Source organism: Chenopodium quinoa, unplaced genomic scaffold, assembly GCF_001683475.1.
Source record: "Chenopodium quinoa cultivar QQ74 unplaced genomic scaffold, ASM168347v1, whole genome shotgun sequence".
Taxonomy (NCBI): Eukaryota; Viridiplantae; Streptophyta; class Magnoliopsida; order Caryophyllales; family Amaranthaceae; genus Chenopodium; species Chenopodium quinoa.
The window spans coordinates 1114080-1134629 of NW_018744626.1; the positions used below are offsets into that span (position 1 = coordinate 1114080).

General features: G+C 33.5%; 3 protein-coding genes across 3 annotated transcripts; 2 read left to right on the forward strand and 1 right to left on the reverse strand.

Moving 5' to 3' along the window:
* Positions 1-2209: 2209 nt before the first annotated feature.
* Positions 2210-3085, forward strand: LOC110700348 (oleosin 16.4 kDa-like). The gene has a single exon (XM_021877874.1). The coding sequence runs from the start codon at positions 2353-2355 to the stop codon at positions 2860-2862; it is 510 nt and encodes a 169-aa protein (XP_021733566.1). The 5' UTR covers positions 2210-2352; the 3' UTR covers positions 2863-3085.
* An 879-nt stretch (positions 3086-3964) lies between these two features.
* Positions 3965-7290, forward strand: LOC110700853 (AP-1 complex subunit mu-2-like). Its single transcript, XM_021878437.1, has 11 exons — positions 3965-4093; positions 4518-4664; positions 4975-5037; positions 5170-5346; positions 5456-5559; positions 5766-5873; positions 5986-6082; positions 6284-6381; positions 6686-6827; positions 6909-7031; positions 7146-7290. Exons 1-11 carry the CDS (start codon positions 3965-3967, stop codon positions 7242-7244), a joined length of 1287 nt encoding a protein of 428 aa, XP_021734129.1. The 3' UTR covers positions 7245-7290.
* Positions 7291-8143: 853 nt separating this feature from the next.
* On the reverse strand, positions 8144-17217 carry LOC110700349 (tryptophan aminotransferase-related protein 2-like). The gene is made up of 5 exons (XM_021877875.1): positions 16227-17217; positions 11168-11471; positions 9415-9695; positions 8738-9033; positions 8144-8651 (listed from the first exon to the last, which is right to left on the reverse strand). The coding sequence occupies exons 1-5, from the start codon at positions 16490-16492 to the stop codon at positions 8467-8469; spliced, it is 1332 nt and encodes a 443-aa protein (XP_021733567.1). The 5' UTR covers positions 16493-17217; the 3' UTR covers positions 8144-8466.
* Positions 17218-20550: the final 3333 nt, after the last annotated feature.

The following is a 20550-nucleotide window of genomic DNA, read 5'->3' on the forward strand; positions in this document are numbered from 1 at the left end:
CGCCCCTTGCACCATCCCACACCCAACACTTTGGCGTTGTGACTTGTCTCAATCCACTACTTAGCATTTTTTAGCATATAAGAAGCATCGCTAACCTCGTTTTCCAAAATATAGGTGTTTTTAGGGAATAGGGTAGGGGGAGGCATGAATCGAAGCGACATAGAGCTGAATCTCAGTGGATCGTGGCAGCAAGGCCACTCTACCACTTACAATACTCCGTCGTGTATTTAAGTCGTCTGCAAAAGATTCAACCCGCCGCTCGGTAAGAATTGTAGTTCAAGGCGGCTCTCACGCCGCATCCACCGCGCGAGTTTAGCCTACGACACGTGCCCTTAGGGGCCGAAACCCCTACTGTAGGACAACAATCGGGCGACGTGCGCATGCGTAGCTTCTAGCCCGAATTCTAACTTAGAGGCGTTCAGTCATAATCCTGCGGCACACGGTAGCTTCACGCCACTGGCTTTTCAACGAAGCGCGATGACCAATTGTGTGAATCAACGATTCCTCTCGTAATAGGTTGAATTACCATTGTGACACTATTATCAGTAGGGTAAAACTATAATGCTTAAAATTGTAGGAAATAGTATTGAAAAACAACCGACCAACTACCCACGTCTAGCAGGTAAGTTATAAAAGAGTTGTCGCCGCCTTGGAGATATTCACAGATATGGAGAATATTACGATATCCTCTTTACATTTCATATTCATAGAATATTAATATAATGTTTTTATTATATGCTTCTATTGCAACTTTATACCCCTTTGACTCTCTTTACCTCATAATCCAGAAAACCCCGCAGAAAGTTCAGCTTATTCACCCAAATTAAAATTCCTTCAAAAAAATAAAATAAAATAAAATAAAAAAATAATAAAAATTGAAAATTAAAGTAGAAAACCTTTGAATCAACTCTAGCTGGAATATTATCAACACAACAATATATTTCCATCCACTCATAATTTGTTGTTGCTCCCTTTCAGACACCATATTCGAATATCGCTATATTCCTAAGACCTTAATTTCTAATGTCCCTTCTTTCATTTCATTTAATTTTGATTCCAATGTATTTTTTGTGCCTTTACTTGTTCAATTCCTCACCTTATTCCTTGGATTCTCCATTCATTGCTATAAAATATGTATATTCTCCGAGTGTAACAGCTATTATCAAACGAACTCATGTTATACCTAATTATCAAGTATACGATTATTATGACAAATTTTTTTACCATGATTCCACTTACTTAGAGTATGATTTTTTTTTTTTAAAAAAAAAGAACTCCTTATAAAATCATGGTAAATTCTTAATTACGAGAAACATGATAAGATTATGAATATTAGCAATGTAAAGACAAGTATAACACATTTACATAATAGTTCAACCAAAATTTGTTGTTCAATTATATAGATTATTTCAACAATTAGTTGGAAACTTGGAATAGTAGTTTGGATATAGTGTAACAAGCAAGACCATGAACAAACACTTAACTCATTTACTTATGATTATGTACTGCACCCTTGTTTCAAGTCTATTCTGAATAAGTCGGTCCAAAATTTACATTGTTTGAGCCTACACAAAGTTGGGCTAGTTCGTCATTTACAGGCCCACAATTTAAATCATTTATGGTTTGTCAAATTGTAGACAAGGCCGGCCCAATATATTAAACAGGCCCACAATGTAAACATTTCTGGGTTGTCTCTCTCACAATAAAAATTGAACCTTGTAACAAACACAAGTAGCCAAGTAGGGAGTTCAACAAAACAAAAATTCACAAGCTACAAAGTAATCTTAGGTCTTGTTCTTTTGAGTTTTTGGACAGAGCAGAGCAGACTGGACTTCCACACATTATGGACCATAATAGAGTAAATTTTAGCAGAGCAGAGCAAAACAGGGAGAGCTAAGTAGAAATGAGCAGCTCTAAAGAACAGGATCTTACTCTACAAACATGTCAAAATTGTTTTTTTTTTTTTGGTGGTATATGGCATTCGTTAATGAATTTCCACTTTTCTCAGGAATACAAAATACTCCTAAAAAACATATGTTACCTATATAAATTTAGGCATAAACCTATTAATTATCAATTCTCTGCCAAATACCATATGATATTATGATATGTTTAACTTTAACATTACACTAAAACTTTAATACAATTTCACAATATATAAAAACACCGTTACCCAACAAGATAAACACTCACTATCCTTTTTCATGCATGCAAACTCTCACACTCTCTCATCTCACCACGTGTCCACCTTCTTCCACACGTCACACCACCACCTCCTATTATAAACCCTCACTTATCTCTCATTATTTTCTCTCTCATCCAAAAAAAACTAAACATTCTTTAAAAAAAAAAATGGCAGATCAATCTTATCGCCAAGATATTTATCTAAGAGGTAGTCAAGGTCAAGGTCAAGATCTTCAACAAAGAGGTCAAGAAGCAGTTCAAAGTTTCAAACATTTTCTACATGAAAAAGCCCCTTCATCATCAAATGTTGTTGCATTTGCTACTATTTTACCATTAGGAGGCTTTCTTTTGGGCCTTTCTGGGCTGGCTTTTGTTGGTTCTCTTATTGGGCTCGCGCTTACGACACCGTTGTTTGTTCTCTTTAGCCCGGTTATTGTACCGGCTGTTTTGACTATTGGGCTTGTTGTTTTGGGCTTTTTGGTTGCCGGAGGTTTTGGGATCACCGGCCTTTCAGCTTTTTCGTGGATTATTAATTATTTTAGGGGGTACGAAATGGGTCATGCGGCGGGTATGGATATGGATCATGTTTCAAGGTGGGCTCATGACAAGGCTGGTGATATGGGTCATAGAGTTAAGGAAATGGGCCAAGGTATTAAAGATAGAGTCCGCGGGGAATGAAAGAAAGTTGTAATATGGGCCTATTAGGCCTTGTAGGCCTTTTGAGTCAGTGAGGGTAAAATGGTCAATATGTTTTTTTTTTAGTGTTTTTATGTTTTTGTTTTGTGGGATGTTTTGCATCTAATAATGCCATAATTTGTGCAATTTAGAATTTTGATATCAAGTTTTAAGTGGCTTCTTATGTGAAGAGGCAATTGTTAAGAGAAATGGTGCTTTGTGATTGTGCTCTTAGATGGTCAAAGTAATGTGTTTTTCACTTATTTTATCTTGTTGGACTCATAGTCAGGAAATTATTATTCCAAAATTAATCTTATGAAAATTTTATCTATCACTAAACTTATTTTATACGAATTTATTAAATTTAAGAGAAAATTTAAAACATTTATATCATATAATGAGAACACGTTTTTTGTAGCTACACCATATGACCAAAGTAATCCCAATAGCACTGATCGAGATTCTCCTATAATACTGATGAAGTAATCCTTGTAATATCAATAAGTAACACTTATAATGCTAACAAAGTAGCCCCCCAGCCAAATATAAAAATGCTAACAAAGTAGCCCCTCAGCCAAATATAAAAATTTGTATCGATTATTCGACCTATCTATAATAAAATAAGAAATACAACCAATAATATAAATGAAAAGATATCATCCAACCATTTTAACATTTGGATTCTCTTTTTAATACTGTATATCTTAAATGAATTCCGTTGAAAAAAAAAGTTTGGAAAAAAAAAAAGTTATTTAATGATGACTTGGGTAAAATTTTCAATAACGTGCCACATAAATAATGCACGTTTCCGTTAGAAGAAACTACGAAAGTGGGAGAGCACAGCATAAACAAACACACACCCTCTCCATCTATCTTGACTTTTGTAAATTTCTCAATTAAAATTAAAATTCTTACAAATGTTGTCCAAATAATCCAATCATCATCAAATCAAGTAACACTTAAAAAAAGAAAACATTGTATGATTTGATGAAGATTATGATCACATTATTATTAGTGGTTCAAATTTTGTGATCATATTAAATCGATCGATCATTCATCCATTTTATACATCACATTGTAGGAGAAAAATATAACATAAGCGAAAATGGCAGGCGCGGCATCAGCATTGTTCTTGTTAGATGTGAAGGGACGAGTTCTAATATGGCGCGATTTTCGTGGTGATGTTACTTCTCTTGAGGCCGAACGCTTCTTCACCACCCTTGTCCAAAAACAGGTTTTCTTTTCTTGTTATTTAGATTTATGATTTCATAACACGTTGATCGTTCAAATTATTGCGTGGTCTAAGACCGCCAAAATAACCAATCCCTTCTTTTACATCATTGTGAAATATGGCATTGGTACGTGTGACAGTGTGTGAGTTTATTACTAGGTGTTCGTAACATAACAACATTTTCTAAAAGGAATAGTGCATTAAATTATGAGAATAGTTTTTGGTTTGTGATTTTGTGATATAAATTGATATTTTAAAAAAAAAAAAAAAAACAGTTGTTACTTTGAAAGTACTTTGAAATATTTTGATTTTGTCATGGTAAAGTTTATTACAAGTCTAACACAATTTATAAGTATGATCATGATAAATTATGTAAAAGAATGAACAAGGAACAAAACTAACAAATTTGTTTGATATATGAGTAAAGGATGATGTGATCTCTCAAGGGCCAGTGGTACATGAGAAAGGGGTAACATACATGTTTGTGCAGCACAAAAATCTTTATCTGATGGCAGCCTCTCGTCAGAATTGCAATGCTGCTAGTCTTCTTCTTTTCCTCCATCGCGTAGTTCAGGTAAATTTTAACTAACTGATGAGTCCCTGGTACTTTATTCGTGTTTTGAAGCCTTCAGAGCTTGAAAGCAAACTGTGTATTTTGTAATTTAACACTTTGCTAACATATATAGTAGTGGGACTGCAATTTACTAGTGGAATTGCAAATGATTCTTACTGTAATTCAGGGTTAATACTGAAGTTGGTGTATTCCATTTTAAGCTCTCCATTGAGGCTGTGATATATGATAATAGGCGGTGTATGTAAATTCTATTATGATCATGGCTTGAGGAGTTGAGGATATCTGTTTAGGCTGCCTGTTCTGTATGCAGGTATTCAATCATTATTTCGAAGAATTTGAAGAGGAATCGCTGAGGGACAACTTTGTTGTTGTGGTAGGTACTGACAGCAAACTTTAAAAAAAAAAAACAGGACTTTACGTGTTACTCATCTTAATCCATAGAGAAAAACTTTGATTGAATAGCTAGCATTTATGATGTTATCCTTTCCAATCCTTTTCCCTTCAGTATGAGCTTCTTGATGAAATGATGGACTTCGGTTACCCTCAGTACACTGAAGCCTTAATCCTCAGTGAGTTTATCAAAACGAATGCTTATAAGATGGAAGTTGTGCAGCGGCCACCAATGGCTGTGACAAATGCAGTTTCTTGGCGCAGTGAAGGGATTAAATACAAGAGAAATGAGGTACTATATCTTTTTCTTATACTGCTTCTTAGATATAGAGGCTACTAATGAGTTTGTGAAGTATGACTGTATGATGCTTTACTCATAGCCTCTATTTTTCGTGATTCAGGTTTTCTTGGATGTGGTAGAAAGTGTAAACATACTAGTTAATAGAAATGGTCAGCTAATCCGTTCAGAAGTTATTGGGGCATTGAAGATGAGAGCATACTTGAGGTGAAGAAAAATCTTCTCTGCTGTTTTTATTTGGCCTCTCTTTTCTCATAATATACTGTCGACTTTAGAGCATATATATAATTGGTAAAAATGTTCTTTTGGCACTTATGTTGAAATGTTGCTTAATGTGGTTTAATTTCAAAGATTTGTGTTGCTTAAATATTCTTCCCTTTTGACTAATAGATTGATTCTTGAACTTGATGCAGTGGGATGCCTGAATGTAAACTTGGCCTAAACGATAGACTTCTGTTGGAGGCTCAAGGTCAAACGACAAAGGGAAAGGCAATTGATATGGAGGACATAAAATTTCATCAGTATGTGCTCATAGCTTTTACATTTCACCCTTATCAATTGTACCTCATCTTGTAACCATGCATCCTTGAATTTTCCAAATTATGAGTTTCTGACAGCTACATTCCTCTTCAGGTGTGTGCGTTTGGCACGATTTGAGAATGACAGAACAATATCCTTCATACCTCCTGATGGGGCCTTCGACTTGATGACATACCGACTGAGCACTCAGGTTTTTTTTTTTTTTTTTCCTCTTGCTTTCTGTGTATGGGAGTATATGACTCAATTCCATAATTGCTCACTCTTAAGTTCTCTTGCATGAGATGCTGAATTTAAATTTTTTGGAACTTTAAAAATCTCCTTTTTGTGGTTTCTGTTCTGTCTGATAGATAGAAAGTATAGATTCTAAGAAAAAGCATTTGTTGGCTATTAGGTGAAACCACTTATTTGGATTGAAGCTCAAGTGGAAAGATATTCAAAAAGTCGTGTTGAGATCATGATCAAAGCGAAGAGTCAGTTCAAGGACCGAAGGTACATCTTTGAAGTGTCTGTTTATACTGATGTAAACATGTAGTGTAAGGGCGAAGGACATATACTCTATCTATCAGCTGTTTATCACAAATTGTTAATTTTCCTCTTGCAACATTAATTTACCTGAGAGTAATGATAATTTCATAATTTTCTTGGCAAGTATTTATATTCTATTTATGAAACATTTGATTTGCATGTTAGAATTTAGGACAATTCATTTCTTATATACTGCTAGAAAGAAGACAGAAGCATGTTAAGGTTATATCTAATTATTGGTCTTCTTGTTGAATTTACCTGTCATTAGTTACGCAAACAATGTTGAGATTGATCTGCCTATTCCACCTGATGCTACAAATCCAAAAATCCGGACTTCAATGGGAACTGCAACATATAAACCTGAGAATGATGCAATTCAATGGAAAATCAGATCTTTTCCTGGAAATAAGGTAAGACTTTTTCTCTACTGAATGCACCAGCAATTTTGGGATTGCCATTAAGACTTATGTATTATACTCAAACTTTCTTAGGAGTATCTCTTGAGGGCAGAATTCACACTTCCTAGTATAAGTTCTGATGATGGACTTCCTGAGAGAAAAGCACCCGTACGTGTCAAGTTTGAGATACCTTATTTTACCATCTCAGGAATCCAGGTTCTTTGTTCTATCTTCACTTTTCTATTACCAGACGAACTACATCTTGGTGCCATCAGCTCAGTAGAGCTTACTTATATAGTTATATGAATGTGTGATTGCTGGTTTTTCCAGGTGAGGTATCTAAAGGTTATCGAAAAAAGTGGATACCAGAGTCTGCCATGGGTAAGATACATAACAGCAGCAGGCGAATATGAGATACGTTTGTTCTGAAAGCTATTTCCAGCATGTGAATAGAAGCTAGGCTATCCATTAACAGCAGAAGTAAGCATTGTCTTCCTTAGTATATAAGAAACAATTTTGCTGAGCTTGGTCTTTTGTCTGCAACCCTCACAGTTTCAATTTCTGTTGTTTGAAGGATGGCCAATTGTTGCAAGGTTGCATATCAACCTGGTGCACTTAACAATTATAGCAGATGTTGCAGCCACCAGCAGTCAAATCGGTGATTAGCCAGATTTGAAAAAAGGCATAATAGGCGGTGAACAAGTTTTGATCGGTGAAATATTATCTATAGGAAACAATTTTATCTTAATTGACACACAAATTTGCTGTCATGAATGAACATATTTTGTTACCATACGCAAATGAAACACAGTAACTTGGATTTGTTTTCGCGAGGTTAATAATCATACTTCCAAACATCAGAACTCTAGCGTATACTTGAGCATATCTGTGAAAGAAAATTGATTATTGACACTTGCTCTACCTGTAAACTTTCTTGCAGTCCTGTTTTTTTTATGCATGTTCTTAAACTTATTAACCGCAAATTAAAAACACCCAACTACGAACCCAATAGACTACAGTTTTAGCAGAGGGCAGACAACTATACAGCCTGCAAGTAGAAACGCTGAAAAGTCCAAACAGTTGTATCAGATCATCCCCCATATCATTGTCCTTATGGCTCCAAAAATTTCTTTTTTTTTTTTTTTTTTTTTTTGGTGTTGCATTATTTATGACTGACACGATTTTATTGTACAATATGCTCATTTTTATACTGTATTGGCCTGCTAAACATGTAAAAGATTTTTGTGAGTACAAATCCAAGCAAGAGTGACAGCAAACTTCTTATGTAAATGCTTTACTGCCTCTACTGCGCGAGGAATGTGCTTGTGTAATGGAATATATGCCGCCTTATCTATGACATGCAATTATTTGTGTATATTCATCCTGCAGATTTCTGTTTACTGCAGTTCAAAAAGTATAAACTCACAATCCAATCCAGTACACTCCTACAACCTACATTTTCTCTTATCCCATGTACCTAAATAAATCTCTCTAGGAATATTATAACTTTACTAGAAGCTATATGAGTTTCAAGGCTTAACAGCCCTAAAACAAAGATACATGTTAGAAAGTGTTCTTGAAGGTCAATTTTTGCTAATATACAAAGTCTGGAGATTCTTCTCTTCCTCTCCCTGGAAATCATTCCTCAGATTCATAAGCGCATTTCTGACAACCTCTTAATAAATAGATCAAAATTTGAGTCTCGGTCTAACATGCTTATCCTCACATATTTGAGGCTCATGCCGAAATGTTTTCCACTTCTTGTCAAAATCTTGTGGCTTCGGAGAAAGTCTTCACAATTTTCAATCTCATCTTTGCACTTCAACCATGCAAAGGCTGAAAAACCATAAAATGATGATCAGAAAGTGCCATGAGTTTTTAGCAGCAAGGGTCAGAAATTTTAACACAGAGGATGAATTTACCAGGTTGAGTACTAAACAATCGACCAGTGTAATTGCAGAAACCAGTAGGAAACTCAGGAGTACTGAAAAGCCTGCTCTCTTCCACTGCCTTTCTCAACTGCTGCCATCTATGTGCTACATGATGATAGCTGTTCTCAAAAAAGTTCCGGCTATCACTAGCAGGCTCACAGCTATCAGAGACAGCCTGCAAAATTTTTGCTGCTCGAAGCTGTGAATCCTTGGAAACTCCTATGCTGTTTAACTCTATGAACTTCGTCATTCTTTTAGCTACTTCTTTATCCTTGACAATAGCCCAGCTGCAGCATAGCATTTGCACTTTATAAGAAAATTGATAACATCTATTTTTTCCAAGGAAAACTCAAAGATAATCATCTTATATGTATGTTATATTATAGCTAGTAGACAAGAAGTGATACATCTCAGATATCAGGGTAATTGGTCATATCAAGTAAGGAGTAAAGAGCATGAGAAAATTGGAGTATAAATTAAAGGGAGAACAAATTTTTTGTGAGTGTTGTACCTCAAAATTAGATTTATGCCTTGCAAAAGTTTCATTTACCAATGATTAACAGTGAGACTATTTTAAAATCTAACCCATTGCAAAAGCATTTGTCACTAAAATGATGTATGCAAAATCAATGTTTAGGTGGAATCTAAGAGTTAAGACAGCTGCTTACCCAATACGCATTCCAGCGTGTCCAGTGGTTTTAGAGACGGTGAACAACATAATCTCGTGATCAGCTGGTGAAGTGATAGGAGTGTACTGTGGCCAGTAATAAGCAAAGTCATGAATCAACATCCCTCCACTTCGATTGACAATAGGTTGTCTAATAAACCCATCAGGATTGTTAGGAGAAGTGATCAGCTCAATGTAAGGCTCATCTTTATCGAAAATGGCTGCATCACCAGCCCATGTGTAGAGCCCAGATTTCAGATACTCGACCACTTGGCGGTAAAACTGAAAGTTAAAGAGATTATCAGAATATCAGCATCTGATACACAAAAATTTCCTTATTCACAGTAACTTGAACTCGCTATCTAATCTTGTCAAGACTCCACTAGAAGATTATCTTTGGTAATACTCAGCTTTATTGCTTGTCTATGATCATTAAACTTCAAACATTATTCTTTTTAAGTGTCAAATATAGGTCCATTTATCTGGGATTTACCCTGCAATTAAAGGATCCAAGAACCAAGTATCCATGTCCAATGGGGTGTTAGACGCACGTCTGAAACGAGTAGGATATTATAAACCGAAGAATTGGGGTGGAAATACACAACAATAGCAACCAAAGAATTATTTTTTGCTTGTCAAAATCAAACTTTGCTATCATCCACTAAAGCCTAGAAGTTTAAATACAAGTAATGCAACTTTATCAAGTCCAAAGTTCTCATGTAGTTCAAGTGGAGACATTCATGACCACATACAGAGGAAACAAGAAGCTAGAAAGGAATTCCAGAATATAGGGCTCATGATTATGTAATGTAAATGTTAATCCTAAGAAACACACATAATGAAAAATGAAAAGAACGGAAAAGAAAGAGACATCTACTTATCAATTTTGTCTTATGCATAATTTCATTATTAGTAAAGTAGACAAGAAAATTTAACTTTATTAAGATTCTTAACATCATGATAATGTTTCATTAAAACAAAAGTTGACTTCCAGTCTTCCATTTCCTCCACCCCTATTTGACTTTTTTGATCTAGAAGCAGAAACATCATTGAAAGATTGTTGGTCACTAACTTAGTGTCAAACGTATTTAATACTAGCTTTAAACTCGTGCAATGCGTGAGGCAAAAGATTGACTAAACAAATACTTGCATGGCATCTTAATTTTAAAGCATATTTCAATTTCTCTGTGGATGGAATGGTTAGATAAAAATTTTAAAGTCATACACAACTTGTATCTATTTTTCCTAAACTCTGCTGCTAATAATTGTGACATGACAATCCTCTATATATATATATATATATACTAGATTTCGCAAAATCTTAATTCAGATATTATTAGAATTCTCATTTTGAAGGCCTAGAGAAAGCTATATTATAACTCAAACCTTGTCACCTTAACAATTGTGGCTACATTGAAATTTTCTTATTCTTCTCCATAGAAGGCAGCTAACATCTATCCCAACTCATAAATCAGGTGAAAAGAGTGCTACCTAAATTCCCACTCGTTGGCCAAGTACTGACAAGCATGCTCCTAGTTCAACAAATAATTCAAAATTGAAGGGGTTTTAATCAATTCAATTCATGGTTGCAAGCTCTGAATTTTGTCTTATGATAAATATGTTGATGCGGAGTGGAAAAGGTGGAGCTGAATTAAGCGGAGTTTATGGTCATTAGAAGATATTAAGAATAAACAGCAGCCAAATCACAACTCATGATTCTAAGAGAAGAAAAGAACATGTCGTGGTTAACTCACAGAGTAGTATGGTGTAGAAGAAACCACACTTATAGGCTTTGTCCCTCCAGGTGATGAGAGAGCATACAATGCAGCCTGGAACAGCTGTGTTGAGCCAGTGCCAACCACAATGTGCCGGTCCATTGTGACAGCATTTCCTACAATATCATGCAATCGTATAACCTCCTTTGCGAATTGTGGTTCAAGAAACCAACAAAGGTTCTTGACATCAGAAAAATAACTCATAGAATGCCATCCTGAGATCAAAAGTGATGTTTTGTCTCCCGCTTGTTGCCAATACCTTTCATACATTGTCGGATCACCACTGTTATACAGCCAGACAATAAAATAAAGTTAGAATAATCCACCTAAGGCCGTGATGAGTGAAAATATATCATTCTTCCTAATAACTGATGAACCTAATTGAATAATCAGCCATAATATCTACATGCCGCATTTAATGAAACCATGTTCTTTGATTAATCACCCTACTTTAGTGATTTGAATATTGCTCACAATACTAGAGGCCAAATTGTCTGTCATTAAAAAAAATATGCCTTTTTCTAGTTAGAACTCGGAGGGTGTGACTTTATTGAGCTAGACACACAAGAATCATCTGATACAACGTCACCACCACTTCTAGACACTCATCCATCATTCCACCCAAACCCGAGTATAAAATAAAATCAAAGGGAAATTAGCAATTTAAAAAATGAGTGATCCTAGTACCTTCCCCTCGAACATGACTCCATAAATATAAACTAAACAGGGACTTTACAGCTAACAATCTTATCTAAAACATAAAAAAACATATTAGATTTCAGAAACAAAAGTGCTAAACTTTAGAAAGTCAATAACTTGAAAAAAATCACTCTCCACAATAATGCCTCTCTCCATGTTAGAATATTAGATAATATTACTGATATTAGACTTTTAATTGTCAAGAAATTATAAATACTAGCATAAAATTACTTTTAACTTGAAGCTTCATATAACATGGTGCTCAAATTTTATTGTATTGACAGTTTCACAGCAGAAATCAGTATCAAATTTCACTGTGGTGACTGGTTCATTTCAATTTTGCATACAGTGCTCTAGATACAACTCTGAAATTATGTGCATAAACTATTCAAGTTTGTTACTTTCATAAGAACACAAGGTCAAGAGTGTCTTGCTTATACATTCACCACATGCCTAATCCAAATGAAAACAGTTGACAAATAAGTTATAACTTGCACAGTCTCATTTAGTCACAATAAAGTGGGAAAGTTATCAATTATTTGTACTTCATTAAAATCAATTTCCTAAAGAATCCTATGAACATTTTTTTGACACAAAAAATGGATCAGATTTTATCAAGGATCCTATGAACATTGGTACTGTGTAGTAGTAAATTAAAATTTGATATCATATTTGTCTCCCTTGTAGGTGAATCTGAGCTAGACTCTATTGTCATGGCTAATTTGCTATCTGTTTAAGTGAGGCAAAAGAGAGTGAAAATGGAGGAAATATTTTCTATAAAGATGTAGAGATGTAATACATTTATTTTAGTTGTAAGTTCACAAATTCTCCAAAAATATGCATCAACTCTAACAAGCTTAACATCAACAACTATAGGTAAGTTTATCCAATTTATTTTTTCTCAAAAGTTAGGACTCACATCCTTTCTTTATGTTTTCAACTTTTCACCCTTTGGAATCTTCATAAACTAAAAGCAATGCTGAATTACAACTGGGACGGAGGGAGTATAAATTTATAAGAAGTTTAATATCAGCAGTGGGAGAATCAAGGTCAAGTTAAACATTTAGTTCATCTCTGTTCAGCTAATTAATGAGTTCCTAGTGTTGGTCGATCCCACCAATAAAAGAAAATAATTCAAAACCTTAAGTGCTAAAGCTCCCACAAGAAAAAAGCACATACATATTTCTTACCAGTTTACTTTATAGATACCATTTAGTGATCATATTCCATGCATGGAGGGGTATGGAAGCCCAACAACAGGTGGACCCAAAGTACTCCATCAATTCAATGATTGAATATGTGCAAAATAAAAAAGTATGGCCACATGTTTGTTTTAAATCACTAAGTGCACAAGGGGGAGCCATACGAATAGTATTAGAAAGTGACTGGAATTCCAATTAGAACAATGTTTCGTACTACAAAGATGACTTTTTTCCAAATGCTAGCACTTTGTAATGCATACATGAATCAAGCAGAAACATCACAACTACCACGACCATATTCAAAGCAAATCAACAATGAAAAGACAGAGATATCGTCCTCTATGATTGGATACCTTAGACAGGACCCAAAAATATTATGCCCCATATACATAAAGGGGCTTAAGCTCACACATGAGCAAAGATGGGGTTTCTTTTTAAGTGGTGGTTCACGAGCTTAAGGCGGCGCTCTTTAATCTTTAGATTTTCCAAAGAGGCCAAAAGACAACAAAAAAGAAAGTGTTATCGGGTGTAAAGTCCCAAAAAAGGCAAATTCATGCATATACCAACTCAATACTCTATAAACTTGCTAATATTATTGTAGCAAAAAGAATACAGGTAGAAGTAACAAAAGTTGGCCTTTATTCACCTTACCAGATTTTTAAGAGGTTATTATGCAATTATCGTATTATTAAGTGTATGTAACATTAAAATCATCAAATGGAACTTTGAAGAGTTTGAGGTCCAATGCTGATATACACATGACTGAGTTACTGACACAATCATTGTAGCTTGTGCGGGTCAAATAGGCCACCACCCCCATGACCCAACCCCAATGCACAAAAATGGGAGCATGTTTTAGAGAGAGAAACTAGAGAGAGAAAAGAGCAAAGATCAAAGATTTTTAAGAGGAAGGAGGCAAGCTCTAAGCACAAAGAAGGCTGCCAAATTCTAACATGCACCATGGGGAATCTGAACCTCAAAGAAAGGACTTGTCTTTGTCTATGGCAGCACAAAAGGCACTTGGAAAACGTAATTCCAACATCATGCTTATGCTTGGAATTTGGAATTACTTCTCCTACAAAGGATATCCCAATGCAATTTCCTTTCTTTTCTTGTTAATAACTTATGTCAAAAGTTGTCTCATTGAAAGACACCTATCCCTAAGAGACTTTTAAGGAAAAAAAATTAAGATTTGTAATGATTGAACCAAGAGGTAAGTCAATGAGGTGAGATTTGCAAAGCCTAAAGAAGTTTTTTTTTTTTTGCTTAACTAGCTAGCTAGACAAGTCTTAAATGTAGCCTATAAAGTAAGTAATAGTGATCGTTATGCTCACTCCCTATTAGTTGCCTAACTGTTACATAATTAGAAGGACTTTGAAAACCTCAAAAGCATTATGTTTTCGACAACCTCATGTTCACGAGTTTTTGACAACCTAAAATTCAGATTTCCCATGTTGTTTGGATTGAGACCTAGGGCCGCTAAATAATACATTTAAGGAATTTGACCAAAAATATAAATTGAAACTAGTGCATAACTTTACATGTATAGTAGTATGATACTACGTGTCTACGTATGTCGGATGTCTAAGAAATTTGATTTTTTTTTTTTTATGGGATTTCTACAAACCTTAATACTATCAACATCGAGATATGGTGGATATGATGTAAACTAATGTAAATTACACATATTTGCAAGAGGAGAAGCATTACTTTGGACATCCATATGGAACCTTCCATAACAAACTACCAAAGTACTCACAAAATAATTACTTTTTCCACAAATTACTAACTTACACCAGATGAATCATAAGAGCATATCAAATAGATACTTTCACATCCAAACCTATACCATTAAATACGAGAACCATATGATAGAAGTTTGTTCAATTTTGAATTAAGTCAACAAATACTTGTATAGGTATGCATGTGTATTTCATTTTAATACAAAACCTAACATTTGAAGGCAGATTTGAGGATGAATAACTGTTAGAAACTCCACCTCTTTTCAATCCATATTGGATTTGAATGATGTGGTATCAGAGTAAACCCCAAATCCAAATTGAGGACATTTAATTACTTCTAGTCCTTTTTCATGGAATAGTGAATTAAACACAACTTAATTGATAAGTTTTCAATAAAAAAAGTATGACAAAAATACGCGTCAATCAGCAAAAAATCTATTTTAATGCATTATATATAAAAAAAAAATAAATAAGTAATACAAATAGGTTTTGTTCATTATAAATTAGAGTCGATCAGCAAAAATCAGTTTTGAGCAATAAACATCATGAGTTTACCATGTAAAAATTAGTTGAAGAGAACGGGGCAGGATTGAAAGGTTGTCCAAATCTAAATTGAAATTCCAACTTTCAACCTTAATTCTAATCACTAATGGAAGCATCATAAGTCAAGACTAAAACCAATCCAAGACTTCTTAAGAAATAGAAAAGATCAATCAATAAATAAAAAAAAAAAAATAAAAAAAAAAAACCATGCATTCATCAACTAGCACCATAAAACTAATTAAGAACATTCATCTAGAAACCCCAAATAAATGTAAAAGTAGAAACAAGCTTAGGAACTCGTGTTACTTAGCTTAATATAGTTGGAATCCATGGATGGACTTGGGGGACAACCAAGAAAAAGATTGTCTCCTGTTTTTCTAAGTGAGAAAATTCAAAATAAGCAAAAATACAAATTGGGAAGCAACTTCCTCCATGCATTGATCAATTAATGTTCATTAACATCCCAAGTTAAAAATTAACCAAATCTTTACATCAAATAGTACTCTATTTCAACTTAATTAGGGTGAAAATGTCAAAAATACCCTTTGTTTAATAAAAACACAATCTTCTAATGATGTGTATACCCCTTTTCCTCCAACAATGTGCCCCTCCCCTTGACACAGTCAATCAATTAACAGTAATCCCACCATGCAAATCCCATAAAAAGGAGTTAATTAGAAATACTCCAAATTAGAAGATTTCCCAAATAGTGCAATCAAAATCATACAACCTAGGGATAATACAATACGGAGTACAAAAGATTAGCAATCAAATCTCGTCTACATCATTGCCCCATTACGACTAACATTCGTAATAATGCGGAATAAAAGAAAAATAGAATGGAGAACTTACTGATCAAGGTTAATAACTCTTCCATCATCAACAGTAATAGCTTTCTTCTCTCCTACAGCAACCGCCAATGAAGAAGATGAAGAAGAAGAAGTAAAAGGAGCTTGTTTATGAAGCTTTTCATGTGCACAAAATCCATTAAAGATCCTTTCAGTAGCAAAATTGGTATTTCCATCATAATACGCTAACTTTAGCACTAACCATACATTCAAAGCTACTGACACCATTAATAAATGCCTCACTGACCATCCTTCTAAACCCTTCCCCATTATTATATGTATTTTTTTATTTTATTATTAAAAAAGATTGAATGTTTTGAGCAATACCCAGTTAAAAATTTTAGATTTTTGACAATACCCAAATAACAAAATAACTAATTTCAGATTTATCAGTAATACCCAGATGATGAAATACGCAATTAATAGAAAATAAAAGGGAGTAGATTTTATTTTAAAGAAAATTAATTATGAAAAATGAAAAAAACGTGTAAATTGGGGACTAATGTTCCAAAAAATCAGGTTTAACTCCTCAATTTATAGGTTGAAGAAAAAGAAAGAAAAAAAAAAATCTTTTTGTTAAAAGAAAGAAATGAAGATTTCAAAGGGAAAAAAATTAATTGAAATGGGGTGTTTGTGTTTCTTATTTAAAAGGGTTGTTGATTTATCTCACATTGGAAGGAAAAACAGAGAGACAAAGTAACATGAAGTGAGATTATAGATTTATAGAGCATGGTTTGTTTTTCGAGAGAAGAAAAGCCAAAATAATAAAATGTGAAGTAAATTTTGAAGGTATTTATAGGAAAAACATATCGAATGAATATCCACAAATTTGAAAAATGGTAGGATTAAAGAGAGATTTGCTCACAATTTTAATAAATGTACGAGTGATAATTACATGGCTAATTTTGGGGTTATATAAAGAAGAGAGGTGTGGTCTTTTTCTCTAATTTACGCGGCGTACGTTTAAGCTAATAAGAGGTGAGGATATAGGATTAATAATTCTAAAATTGTACTAGAATTGCCCTTCTTTGTTTAGGGGAATATGGAATATTTTTAGATATTATTGGAGATTAATCCTCCATTCCTCGTATGTAGAGATTATATAATGAGGAAATTAATGATATACAATAACGATAAATTTAGGTACTTTGTCTGTCATTTTGCTCTTCCTATTTTTTTTTTTCCCTTGCAAGGATATATTATATCAAAATAACAAAAATCAAAGGGAATAATGTTTAAAAGTTAATAAATCTAAAGAAAAAGACACATAGCATTAAGAATTTATAATATATAGAAAATTTTAAGAAGATGATCAATAAAGTAAATTTATTTAATGGAATCACATCTTTGATACATAATCTTGATGTGTTGGTAAGGAAGAAGGGCCCTATCGGGCTGGATTAACGAGCTAGCAGGCACTTTGAAAGTGGGTGTGGGGGGAGGGGGGACGGGTGGTGGAGAAGGGTAACAAAATCCCACCCCAAAGTGCCTCTAGTGGGGTCATATCCCACAACCTTGAGGGTGCAATCTTTAATTGTGAGATGTAAACCTTACCACTATACTAAGCTATGCTTGCTATATAAGGCCCTGTTATGATACAATTATTTTCAGTTCAATTTAGTTCAGCTCTAATAAGTTCAATTTTAGTTCAGTTCAGCTAATAAGATCAGTTCAGTTTAGCTCCTAATTTCATTACTTCTCTTATAAAATATTCAGTTCAGTTCATCTTTAATCAGTTCAGTTCAGTTCATTTCAGCTCAGTTTAGTTAATGAGAATAGGCCCTAAATATACTATACATACCCTAACATACTCACTTCCTTTTTCATCGAGAGTATACATGTCTTTTCCTCCTATTATATTACCCTTATTATTAGTCCAAAAGGATATGATGCAAAATGTTTGAATTTGATAACAAAATTACAAACATAGACAGATAGAGGTAACGATGTCAATGAAATGGTTTTTGTGAAGACTTAAGTTCAAAAATGGTAATGGTTTAGAGAGTGATATGAGACGATGGATACATGGTTAATATTTTCACTCGTGAATTCATTATAGATGATGGGGAAAATGTAGAATTAGGTTATCTTGCCCAACCCCATCATATTAGGTTATCTTGCCCAACCCCGTCACCACCTGACTCGCTTTGTATCTATCTCATACTTGTGCGACGTGCCCATCTACAAAGCCATGTTAAACATGGATGGATATTTTTTCTATAATACAATGTAGGCCATATGTTTTAATAATAATTGTGTTAGTTCTCACATGTATTCCCAATTCTCATACTAGGTTTAAGCACATTAAAGAATAAATCATATTTTTCAATGTAGTTAGGTAATTAAGTGCATTTTGTTTCATATAATCATTTATATATTTTTAGCTCGAATGCAGATTTTCAAATGAGTAAAAAAGTAAATATCAAATGGAGAGAGGTTGATTATTGGTCGTTGGACGGTAACGTAGGTGCGAGGTGGGTATGGGTACCCACAAAGGTGGTGAGGTGGGGGTGTACATATTTTATTATTGGGTATTTAAAGGGTCAAGGATGAATTTAAGTTTTGATATATATATATATATATATATATATATATATATATATATATATATATATATATATATATATATTTTGGGGGTTTTGGATGCTATTTGAAATTATAAGGGTTATAAATGTATAATGTAAAGAAAAGGATTAGGAGTACATACATATCATAATTTTTCTTTTAAGTGCATAATTTTTATTTCTTCTTTCTTAATAGAGGATGTTTTTGGGAGGAAAGAGAGTCAATCAAGCTAAGGCTTGTTTATATTAATTCTCATTCAAAGATGAAGAGACTTCTTTGTAATTTTTCCAATTAAAACTTAATTTGTACATATAAATTTATGTAGGGCAATATCTAGAATTAGATTTTAATATTTTAATGTTAAGTTCGTTACATATTGTAAGTCATTATTCAAATACATACGAAGTAGTAACCTGTAATAACATTAGTAGATCGACTCTCTTTCGGTTTTTATAAATTCTTCCTCAATCTATATGTTACTTCTACTTATTCCATTATTGTAATCAAAGCTAGCATTATTCTCCAATTCTCCTTATTTGAACATCAAATAAATGTATTGAAGACTTTGAAGATTTAAATATCCAACAATCCAAGTTTTGAGGATTTGATCTTGTGACCGCAAGGTTATTAGCTAGGTGGATTTTCAACCAACTACATCAAATCTTACTTGCTCGAATTATCAGTTATATATCACTAGTTACAGTATACTTGTAAATAAACTGCATTTAGTTGATCTATCTCCAAGTTATAAAAAGGCATAGCACATATTTTATTATACTATGTAGACACATCTACACTTAATTAGATCTTTATAAGATGGTGCAAGTGTCATAATTATACATGTCCTAACATGGGTTTCTGATTTGGATTGGAACAACTTAAAATATTTTGATATTAGAATTAAAGTGGGACTTTCAACCCAATAAGAATGTTAAATTATGGGACGGCTTTAAACAAAAATTAAAGGTTTTTAGGTAAGTCAACATTTTCCTTGGTACATGGAAGATATAGTGTGCGCAAATGCGCAATGTCGCAATTACTTTGCTAAGCTCATCTTTAACCAGGCACTTAATAATTTGTGGCATGTTCTTTCTTTCTTTCTTTTTTTTTTTTTTTTTTTACTAATTCTTTTTCTAATTATTTTATTCATAACTAGGAAGTACGATTTGAAAAGATATTTGTGAGTAATCATGCAATCTATATACTATATGAGCTTATTATGACTTAGGGTCTGTTCTATTCATCTTATTTCATTTCAGTTCAATTTAATTCAGTTCAGTCCAATTCTTTTCTTAATTTCCTTCTCTCATAAGATATTCAGTTCAATTCAACTCTAATAAGTTCAGTTCAATTCAATTCTTAATAATTTCCTTCTCTCATAAAATATTATGTTCAGTTCGGTAAATCACAGGCCCTTATTTGAAATTAAATCAATTTAAGAGTATATGTCACTTATTTTTGTCCTAATTCATTTGAAATCATATCATCCAAGGGCATGTTTTCTTCAATTTAATTAATTTCAGTTCAGTTCAATTCCTAATTTTCTTCTCTCATAAACAATTCAGTTCAGCTCAGTTAAGCTCAATTCAGTTTAGTTCAACTCAATTCAGTAAATCCAAATAGATCCTAAAATTATCTCAAAATTTTTTACAACGTATGACATCATTCAAAATAAGTGGAAGAAAACATAGCTCGTGTAAATTTTTGAAATAGGCACATAATTGAGACAACAAACTTTTTAATGACCAACAATATTATGAATT

Coding starts and splice junctions, on each gene's coding strand:
- LOC110700348 (XM_021877874.1), top strand. CDS start 2,353: ATGGCAGATCAATCTTATCGCCAAGATATTTATCTAAGAGGTAGTCAA.
- LOC110700853 (XM_021878437.1), top strand. CDS start 3,965: ATGGCAGGCGCGGCATCAGCATTGTTCTTGTTAGATGTGAAGGGACGA. Junction 5,874..5,985: donor GAGGACATAAAATTTCATCA/GTATGTGCTCAT, acceptor ATTCCTCTTCAG/GTGTGTGCGTTTGGCACGAT. Junction 7,032..7,145: donor TTACCATCTCAGGAATCCAG/GTTCTTTGTTCT, acceptor TGGTTTTTCCAG/GTGAGGTATCTAAAGGTTAT.
- LOC110700349 (XM_021877875.1), bottom strand. CDS start 16,492: ATGGGGAAGGGTTTAGAAGGATGGTCAGTGAGGCATTTATTAATGGTG. Junction 11,472..16,226: donor AGAGTTATTAACCTTGATCA/GTAAGTTCTCCA, acceptor GCTGTATAACAG/TGGTGATCCGACAATGTATG. Junction 9,696..11,167: donor CTTCTACACCATACTACTCT/GTGAGTTAACCA, acceptor TTTAACTTTCAG/TTTTACCGCCAAGTGGTCGA.